The 9,904-nt window shown below is 59.8% G+C and overlaps 1 protein-coding gene across 1 annotated transcript in view; it reads left to right on the top strand.

Annotated features, from left to right (window-relative positions):
• Tnfaip2 (TNF alpha induced protein 2) overlaps positions 1-8,067 on the top strand; it is an 11,083-nt gene extending 3,016 nt beyond the window's left edge. The window contains exons 4-13 of the mRNA XM_010607371.3: positions 4-239; positions 2,095-2,209; positions 2,307-2,429; positions 2,563-2,663; positions 3,096-3,194; positions 3,622-3,745; positions 4,350-4,472; positions 4,602-4,757; positions 4,874-4,995; positions 6,683-8,067. Of these exons, the coding sequence (XP_010605673.1) occupies positions 4-239; positions 2,095-2,209; positions 2,307-2,429; positions 2,563-2,663; positions 3,096-3,194; positions 3,622-3,745; positions 4,350-4,472; positions 4,602-4,757; positions 4,874-4,995; positions 6,683-6,824 (1,341 nt within the window). The 3' untranslated portion in view covers positions 6,825-8,067. The remainder of the gene's footprint in view (positions 1-3; positions 240-2,094; positions 2,210-2,306; positions 2,430-2,562; positions 2,664-3,095; positions 3,195-3,621; positions 3,746-4,349; positions 4,473-4,601; positions 4,758-4,873; positions 4,996-6,682) is intronic.
• Positions 8,068-9,904: the final 1,837 nt, after the last annotated feature.

Genomic DNA, 9,904 nt, shown 5'->3' on the forward strand with positions numbered 1-9,904 from the left:
GAGGGGCAGTCAGAGGTGGAGGCTACCTTCCTGCACATGGGCCGCACCATGAAGGAGGACCTGGAGGCCGTGGTGGCTCGGCTGCGGCCGCTGTTCCCGGCGGAATTCGGTGTGGTGGCCACCTACGCACGCAGCTACCACAAGCACTTCGCAGCACACGCAGCCGCCCTGGCGCAGTTTGAGCTGTGTGAGCGCGATGCCTACCTGCTGCTGCTCTGGGTGCAGAACCTTTACCCCAAGTGAGCTGTGGGGCGTGGGCTGCGGGGCACGGGATGGGCTGACCACGCAGGGCGGGAGGCTGAGGCGGGAAGATCACCTGGAGTTCACAGGCAGCCAGAGGTACACAGTCATTGTCTCAGAAAACAAAACAAAACCGGAGGAGGGACTGAGCCCTGCATCACAGAGTGGGGATGTGGGTCTCCTGTTCATTTCCTGGGCCCTAGCCACAGTTTGCAGTGGGGGAAACTGAGGCACAGAGACTGGTTTCATTTGTGAGGTTCCAGAAGGAGCAGGCGATACAGAGGAAGCAGGGCCGTGGCAGAAGTGCCCTGGCATAGGGAGGCCAGAGCAGGGGTCCTGGGAGAAACCCAGGCCTGCCTGAGTCAGAGCCAGCATCCCTACACCGAAGACAGAGTCAGGCAGGAGAGGGGATGGGCAGCAGGAAAGGAGGTAGGCAGGAGGGCAAGGTTGAGCTGTCCTGTGTGTTGGGCTGACTTAGCAGCCCCAGGCAGCAAGGCCAGTAGAGGCACCGTGGACAAGGTCACATCAGAGAGCCCTGTGTGCAGGTTGCCTGTGAGCCCATGGAGGTTCTGTCCACTGAGGAGCTCCAGGCAGTGCCAAAGGAGGGCAGCCAGTGCCCAGCTTGGCCCAGCCTCAGATGCCCTGGTCGGCCAGGACTCCCCATCCCTGCATGTGCCTGTGGTTCATCCCAGCTGTAGGGGAGAGACTGGCACTGCAGTGTGGGGTGCTGGAGGCCAGGGGCTCTCACTGAGGAGTGTCAGTCTGCAGGAGGGAGGCCCAGGGTGTAGGCAGTGTAAGCAGGAGCTGAGGGTCCTGGGGACTGCTGGTGCTGACGGGGCAGCCTCTGGCAGGAGGCCAGGGCACAGCGGAGTGGCCAGTGAAAAGTGGTCCCAGGGAGACGGCATGGCCATAAACCAGCCGTGCTGGCTGGTCCTGCCTCACCAGGAAATGCTGGGTGCTTGGACCTCTGCCTGTCGGCCTTCCTGTCCGATTGACCTGGGATCTCCCAGTGCCTGGGGGGAGCAAAGCAGGAAACTGAGTCCAGCCTGGGGGTGGAGTCCGGGGAGGCACTGTTGAGGCTGCTGTGGCCAGAAGTGTGGGGAACAGAGGGCACAGCTGCATCCAGCCTGGGTGGGGACCCAGAGAGGGTCATTCTTAAACTTCTAGGCAGACAAAGGCCCCTTAGGAAGTGCCGGGGCTGGGCAGGTTCCCCCGGGGGCCTGGGACCCTGCAGAGGCATTGAGAAAGTGGGCTGAGATAGCTCTACAGGCAGTCAGGCGCTGCCCTTCCTGTGCAGAGGCGCCTGGGCAGCGGGGTAACGGCAGGCTGAGGTGCTCGATCTGCGTGAGGAGCAGGCTCCAATGGGAAGATCCGACTTAAAGGTGGCTCAGGCAGCTGCAGGGGGTCCTTCAGGGTCAAGGCTGTGGTAGGAGGCAGGGAGGAAGCTCCTCTGGTGAGCCAGGCCCAAGATGGTGGTGGCACTGCCCAGCGGGGGCAGGGATAGCCTCGGGGCTTAGGTTTGGGGGCCTTTTCTGTTACTTATTTACTAATTTTTGGGACGGGACCTCGTTATATACTTCTAGCTGTCCATGGACTCCCTGTATAACCCAGGCTGGCCTTGGTCCTTGGTCTCCTGCGTGCCTGGTTACAGTTGTACACTTCCACCCTGGCTTTGGGTAGCTCTTTTAGAGTGGGAGTGGAAGGAGTAAGACGAGGTGTGGCAATTCTGGGGTTTAGGCCCGAAAGGCCTAGACTGGACCCATGGTTTAACACGGGAGACAAGTGGAGAGGGGGAGGGTGCTGAGGTGCTTGCCACCCGGGCACATTTCCCTCACACCAGCCCCTTTGCCGCAGTGACATCCTCAGGAGCCCCAAGCTGGCGGCTGAGCTGCAGGGTATGAGCCTCGGGAGCCTACTGCCCCCCAAGCAAATCCGGCTGCTGGAGGCCACATTCCTGTCCAATGAGGTGGTGAGTCCTGGACTGGGAGCTGGAGGTGGTGAGGCCTGGGGATGACAGGACACTGGCAGGGTGATCAGGGCACCGACTGACTCCCCACCCACCCCAGGCCAACGTGAAGGAGCTGGCAGCCCGTGCCCTGGAGCTGGAGTCACAGAGCTGGGCCCAGGATGTGGCTCCACAGAAGCTGGACAGCCACTGCCACAGCGAGCTGGCCATCGACGTCATGCAGGTACTGTGTCTGCTCCCCCCCATGCAGGCACAGGACACCGGTGTGCAGCCGGAAGGCGCACCCACCCACTCCCCATGCCCACGCCCAGCCCCAGTGCCCCTGCCCTGCCCTGCTCACCCACCACCCCTGGCAGATCGTCTCCCAGGGCCAGGCCAAGGCCGAGAACATCACCCCCGACTTGGGCCTGCAGATCAAGCAAATGCTGCTGATGGAGCTGGCCACCTTCCTGAGAAGGTGGGTGTGCCAGGGCCCCTTTAGCCACTTCTCAGGGCTGTGGCCCTCCTGCCTCCCTGGGATGACAGCTAAGGCAGCCTGTGCCCAGCCCACCCTTGGGCACTGAGAGCCACCAGGAATTAGTATGGGTGCATCCTGTCTCCACCTGCATCTGCAGAGCCCCCAGAAGAGCAGTCCCTAGCTTCAGGGCCCCTGCCACGCCTTCCACAGCAACCCGTCTGTGCCTCAGTAAACTTGGTGACTCCTCTCTAAAGACAGCACAGCGCCCTCTGGTCACCCAGATGCAGGGGGTTGGGCGGGAAGGGGTGGGAGTGGCCAGGGACAGCAGCAACAAGGGAGGACAGTGCACTAATCCCAAGGAGGGTGGCACAGGAGGCAGCTGTGGTCACGGTGTCCGTGCTAGCCCTGAAAGGAGACCTTCGGTTTCACCAGCTACCAGCGCACCTTTGATGAATTTCTGGAGAGAGGCAAACAGCTGCGAAATTACAGGGCCAATGTTATCGCCAACATCAACAATTGCCTGTCCTTCTGGTGAGAGTCTGGGCTGGCTTACAGAGAGCTGGGGCTGGAGGTGGAGCGAGGAGGAGCCACAGATGTGATTCCAAAGCTAGCAAGGCTGTAGGAAAGGGCCTGGCCTAGCAGCTGCAGCATGTGCTGAGGGTGACTCGCTGGTTAGTCCATCCTCACGGCAGCAGTGTGCAGGGCCCAGTGATCTGCGGAGTACACGAACCTGGGGTGGCAGGGGAATGGCCTGTCCTCAAGCAGAAAGTGAGGGGCTGCAGGTGTGTGCTGGGCCAGGGGCTTGGAAGAGAGGACTTAGATATGATTCCACAGGGAATGGAGAGCCCGTGGGTGCTCCAGAGTGAAGAAATAGTTTTGGACAACCTGTCCAGGGTGTCCTGTGTGTGGGGCTGCAGGCTGGGCAGGCTTGTGTGACCTCCTTGTGCCCACCACCTAGGACATCCATGGAGCAGAACTGGCAGATACTGCAGGACCCCCGGAGCCACCTGCTGGACCCCCTGAGTGAAATCAAGAGCCATGGTTTTGACGTCCTGCTCCAGAGCCTGTTCATGGACCTGAAGGTGGCTGGAGCCCAGCATGGGAGGGAGGGCACAGAGGGGCCTCAGGAGGCCTGCAGAAGCCTCAGTGCCCTCCCCCAATCTGGACTCCCAGACCATCCCTCAGGCCCCCCAGCTCCGGGGCTCAGGGCTATGGCAGTGGTGATCACCTATCTTAGGGGTCCAAGAAATCTGCAGAGGGGATGCTGGGGGCGCCCCTTGAAATACAAAGGAGGGATTTACTGCCTAGTGCCCTTGGGAGACCTGGTGGGTGGTGAAGGCCGGTGCAGTGACCCTTGGTGACTCGGCACAGTCTCCCAGGTCCAGCCCAGCAGAAGGCCTTGTGTAAGCAGGGATTTATTTATTTTAAGAGGGAGGCAGTGGAAAGGGCCCCAGGGCTGCAGACATGCGGGTGTGGCTCCTGGGCTACCGCTGGATGACCTTGGAGAAGGGTGCACACACTCTGCCTCCACTTCCTGTCTGGGAGAACATGGCCTGCCTTCTGCCCCGGTTCCTGGGAGGCCTTGAGTCCCCAGCCCGACCGTGGGGCATCTGTGTTAGCGTGAGGGTGTCAGCCTGGAGCCTTCCTCCCAGGGATTGACTAGACATCCTGCCTCTCCTGTCTCAGCTTCTGTTCAAGAGGTTCACGAAGACTCGCTGGGCAGCGCCTGCTGAGACCCTGGAGGAAATCCTCGCCACCGTGGGTGGACGGCTGCCAGAGTTCTGGGAACTGCAGGACCGCTTCCGGGAGGTGAAGAGCCCCTCACCCCACACCCACGCTCTCTGGCTTCTGCCCTCCCCGGAGTCCCAGCTCAGGGCCCCAGGGAGGTGGTGAGCTCCCTGTCAGCAGCTGGCTCATGCCACCCTGACACTGCCACAGGAGCTCATGGAGGCCGTGCACCTGCAGCTGGTGAAGGAATATATCACCCGCCTGAGCAAGCGCCAAGTGGTCCTCAGGACGGCAGAGCAGCAGCAGCAGCTGGCAAGCCACATCCTGGCCAACGCCCACGCTATCCAGCTCTTCTGCACACAAAACGTGAGCCTGCCACCCCCAGCCCGCAGCCTCAGGTCTCTGCAGGCCCAAGTGGTTACCACCCAGAGCCCAAAGGCCCTCCGGGCAGCCCAGCCTCCTGCAGCCTGACCTGTTTTCAGGGCTCCCCTGCGAGCTGGCTGCACCCTGCCCTCCCCACACTGGCAGAGATCATCCGCCTGCAAGACCCCAGCGCCATCAAAATGGAGGTAGCCACCTACGCCACGTCATATCCTGACTTTAGGTGAGAACCAGGGGCTGTGCCCACCATGGACTCCCATCAGCCCAGCTCTGCTGTTTCTCCAAGACACAGTTGTACGTGAGTCCTCGGTATGGCCCACCAGGCTGCCAGGGTGCATCTTGTCTTACAGAGAGCGGAAGGATATGTCCCGGGCAACACAGGCAGTCAGCGGCGGGGCTCAAGGCAACACAGGTTGTCAGTCAGTGGCACAGCCGAGCTCAGAGCCAAGCTGTATGGGTCCCCAGTGCGTGTGCTCAGCCATACATGATGCTGCCACTCAGAGAGGCAGCAGAGAGCCTGGGTCCTCGGTGTCAGGGCCTGTGGGGACTTGGATTTACACACTGGGCCCTGGGCCCCAATTTGGGGTAGAGGCCTACCCCTGGCTGAGGGCCGGGTGAGCCGTTTGCATTGATTCTGTCTGACACAGCAGGGAGTTTGATAGGGCCTCGGCTGGGGCTAATCTGCTTGTCCTGTGCAGCCCCTGGCTGAGCCCCGTCCAGTCCATCTGTCAATCCGTACAAGCACCCATCTCCCCATCTATTCAGCTACCTATGGTTATCTACCTATCCATCCATCCAGACACCATCTGCTGATCGACCTATCTGTCCACGTGTCTATCCACTCATGCATCCATCCATCTGCCTATCTTTTCATCCATGCATTGCAGTGGTCACCGCTGCCCAGTGTTAGGCTGTAGAGGCACAGGCTTCCTGCCCCTCTGGCTGTATTACGTTGGAAGTAGCAGAGCTTGGCTGAGTTCACTCCCAGGCAAAGTTAGCTGACTCCAATTAAATCCTCCCTTCTGAATTAACCGTGTGTTCTCTTCCACACAAATATGCTGTGCCCTCACTCTCCAGTCCTGCCCTCTTGATACTTGTTATCAGCAGTGTCCTGAGGCCTGCCCAGATCCCCCCTCCCACACTTGTACTGAGTAAACACTGGATGTCCCTGGAGTCCTTTGTGTTTGCTGCCCAGAGTAGCTTAGATCAGCCCAAGACTCAGCTTCTCTCTGCTTGTGTTTCTCTTAATCCCACTTTCCTATCTGGAGGACGTTGTACTGGAGGCCATTGTGCTGGAGGCCAGGACAACTGCAGGGGTCTCTGACAACTCCCATACCCTTTCCTATAACCCATCTACCCATTCACCTACTCACTCACCCACCTATCTACCCTCTTATGCGTTTACTCACCACGACCCATCTCTCCATCCATCCAGCCATCTGCTTACCCACCCTGTCTAGCTCTCTCTCTCCCACCTCTGCATCCATCTGTCCATCCTTCCACCCACTCACCCAATGCTTATTTGGCAGCCTGCTGGGTACCAGGCTGCACAGGCACTGGGATGAAATGGAGAACAAGACAGACCAGGTCCTGTGCCCCTCACATGGCTTCCAGCCTATCAAAGGCTGGCAGCAGTGAGGTGCTCAGGCAGAGAACCAGGGTGGTTGCCCGTTGCAGAGTTTAACAGGAAGTGATTGCTGCAGAGGTGGGAAACCTTCCGGGGAGGTGACTTGTTAGCTGAAAGCTGGCCAACGGGCAGGCACCATGACAGAAGTGGCCAGCAAAGGTGGGGCAGGAGTGGGTGAGGCCCCAGTGGGCAGAGAGGCTTTGGCCCTGTGACTGGAGCTGGGAAGGCTGTGTGTGACGTGCTGGGGAGCAGCTGGCTGACAGGGTGCTCTTCTCCTTGCCAGCAAAGGCCACCTGAGTGCCATCCTGGCCATCAAGGGCAACCTATCAAGCAGCGATGCCAAGAGCATCCGGAACATCCTGGACATTGACACGGGCGTGCCGGAGCCTGCCAGGGCCCTGTTTTCACTGATAAAGGTTGGGTAGCTTTCCCTGCACTCCCACCTGCTTGCGAGCGCCCAGTGAGCAGGTTGCCCACCCCTTTGGGAGCTGCCCAGACTGGCACTGACTCCGGGACCTCTCATGGGCCTCCAGCGTTCCCTTCTGCCTCTGCCCAGCCCAGGTCTAGGACAGGCCCTGTGCCGCTGGGCCCAGCAGAGCCCTGTCTGTGTGCGTCGGGTGGAACAAGAGTGCACCCAAGGAGCTGTCTGGAAGGGAGCGTAGTTGGTGCACACAGGGGGTACCTGGGGTGGGGAGGCTACAGCTGGGGCCAGGTGTCCTGGGCCAGCCCTGCCCTCTCCAGTCTGGCTCCCAGAGCCTCCTGATGGGCGAGGCTTGGTGCCCCTTCTGGCTCGATAGGCCCAGGCCCAGCCTCACTCACCTAGTGCCCTTGGGCCAGACCGCTGTGAACTGGGTGCTGCAGGCTTGGCCTCAGCCAGAACTGGAAAAAAGCTCATCCAGGCTTGGCGGGGCACGTGGGCAGCATCAGATGCACTGCAGAGTCCAGGGGCCCGGACCACAGCCCGCCTGCCTCTCCTGGGGCTTCCCCAAGTGGGTCCCACTGCAGCTGAGCCTTGCAGGTGCACCTGTCCCTGCCTCCTCTGATGTTCCTTGGCCACCACATCCATTTCCACTCCTCCCCTCTCCATTTTGGGGACCCTTGTGCCAATGCTGAGCTCACCTAGAGAGATGCCTCGATCTCCTCCATTTTAGGATGTGGATGTCTTTGGGGATCCTTACTCTGCTTGCCCCAGCTGCACTCAGCCCCTGCCCAGGCACAGGGCCCCATTCTGCCCGAGGGAATCGAATCCAGTTTCCGTGCCAGGCCTCTGCCACCTGGAAAGCACTGCCCCTGCCTGGGCCTGACAATGCTGGGACCCAGGCCGACCAAGCCTCCCTGTGCCCCTGGGTGTGTGGAGCTGGGGCTCAGAGCCAGCTCTGTGGAGTGGGTCCCCTTCCAGGTCCTGCCTTACCCAACCAGAGCCACACACACCTGCAACCCTCAGCTCCTGGCAGCCTAGTAAGATGTGGTCTTAAAATTGTTGAGGCGGTGCTGTGTAGCTGAGTGGAATCACACAAGCTTGCATCCCTGGCTACATCCCCGCTCTTGCAAAAAAGGAAAAGTGGCTGGGAGCTGGACAGTGCAAGGGGTGCACTAAGGGTTTTGTATGTTTGTAGGAGTTGCCTTGTGATGTTATTATTATTTTTTATTGTATGCTTTTGTATGTAAAAAATCTGAGTTTTTATAGTGTGATATAAAAAGCTATTTTCAAATGTTAGTGTGGAGTGGTTTCTTTTGGGAGCCGAAAACTTGAGGTGGGATGGGGTGCTCTTGGGGTTTGGGCAAACTGTTACCAGCCCGCCTCAGTACCTCCTGTGGTCCCTCTGGCAACACCCCCAGCCTCCTCCCATGAGCTGAGCACTTTAAATTGGGGATCATACTGGGCATGGTGTCACAGACCTCAGGAGGCTGAGGCAGGAGGATTGCCTCGAGTTGGAGGCCAGCTTGGGCTGCACAGCAAGATCTTGTCTCAAAAAAAGGGGGAGGGTCACAAATGGGATCTCCCTTAGTCCCCTTCACTGAGGATGTGGGGTGGAGGGAAGGAAGGAAGGGTGTGGACTCCCAACCATCTCAACTCCGTGCAGGCCCCACCAGACTCCATTTCCAGAACTGACCTGGAAGCTGCACTCCGTCCTGGGGACAGGACTGAGGGCAGGACTGAGACAGCCCCTGCTCTGTAGCCAGGAGGAGCCCCTCCGGCCGGACGCTGGAGCTGGCAGGAGCTTTCTGCGACCCTCAGTACCAGGTTCTAGCTGCTATGACCCTCTGCAGTGCCGGCCTGTTTCCCGCTGGCTCCTGCTGGAGGTTCAGTGCCCCGTTCCCCCTGGGCAAGCACAAGAGCCCAGAATCAAGGACCAGAGGAGTCTGTGGGTGGACACTCACCAACCTCCACCTGGCAGGGATCCCAGAGGGTGACAGTCCCCACTGCTCCCGCCCGGGTCACCAGCCAGATTTGCCTGAGTGGTGAGGCGAGGAGAGCAGTACCAGAGGCCACAGCCCTCCCGTGATGACAGCATCAGCCCTCGCTCTCCCATCCCATCGGGGTGGGGAGAAGTGGGAGGCATCCGGGTTCCCTGGGCAGCACAGGACATGTGGAGGAAGTGGGTGGTCACTGAAGCCCAAGTGCAGGAGGTGAGGGGGTAGGGGCACCGGTAGAGATGAGGGGGCAATTCCAGCTGTGGCTCTGGGGGCTCCCTGAGATGGGGCCAGTTGGCCAAGGCCCCAAACTTGAAGAGCTGAAGCTTGGCTGAGAGTGTGGAGGCCCCAGGGCCCTGGAGGCCAGGGTGCTGCAGAGCAGGGCCTGAGTGGGGGCAGCGACAGGCAGTGAGTGAGGCTGGCCAGGCCTGGGCTGCCTCCTTTGTAGGGTTGGGTGAGGGTGAAGCAGCTCGGACTCCGACATGCTGGGGAGGTGACCTCCAGGCTCTGTGAGAGACCCCAGCCGGGCAGTGGTGAGGCCTGGCAGGGAAGAGGGGCCACCTGGGGTCTGAGTCTGTGGCAGGGGCATATAATTAACTCATTGTTTTTGGTTGAGACAGGGTCTCCCTATGTAGGTCATCATGACCTTGAACTCACTGTGTAGCTCAGGCCGGCCTGGAGTGATCTTCCTGCCTCAGCCTCCCAAACACCAGGATTACAGGCTGAACCACCAAGCCAGGTTTATCATTAACACTTTATAACTGAGGAAATAAAGCCACGGTTGCCGGAAACTGGAGGGGAATGTGAGATGTGGTGTCTTGGGTGTGAGAGTCTGGCCTTGACCATCCATCCTGATAGGCTTTTTTTTTTTTTTTTTTTGCCTGGGACAGAACCCAGGGCCATACACATGCTAGGCAAGCACTCAGCACAGAGCTGGGTCCCTAGCCTGAGATTTCTGTGGTCAGACTGTGTGCTTAGGTACAGCTGGGAGTCAGAAGTCACTTATTATGAGCAGGGAGGGCAGGGGCCAGGCCACAGGGAGGGTGGAGGATGGGGGTCCTGGGGTGAGCAGAGAAGAATATGAGGGCGC

Source organism: Fukomys damarensis, unplaced genomic scaffold (assembly GCF_012274545.1).
Source record: "Fukomys damarensis isolate Sample0158 unplaced genomic scaffold, DMR_v1.0_HiC HiC_scaffold_21, whole genome shotgun sequence".
Classification (NCBI taxonomy): domain Eukaryota; kingdom Metazoa; phylum Chordata; class Mammalia; order Rodentia; family Bathyergidae; genus Fukomys; species Fukomys damarensis.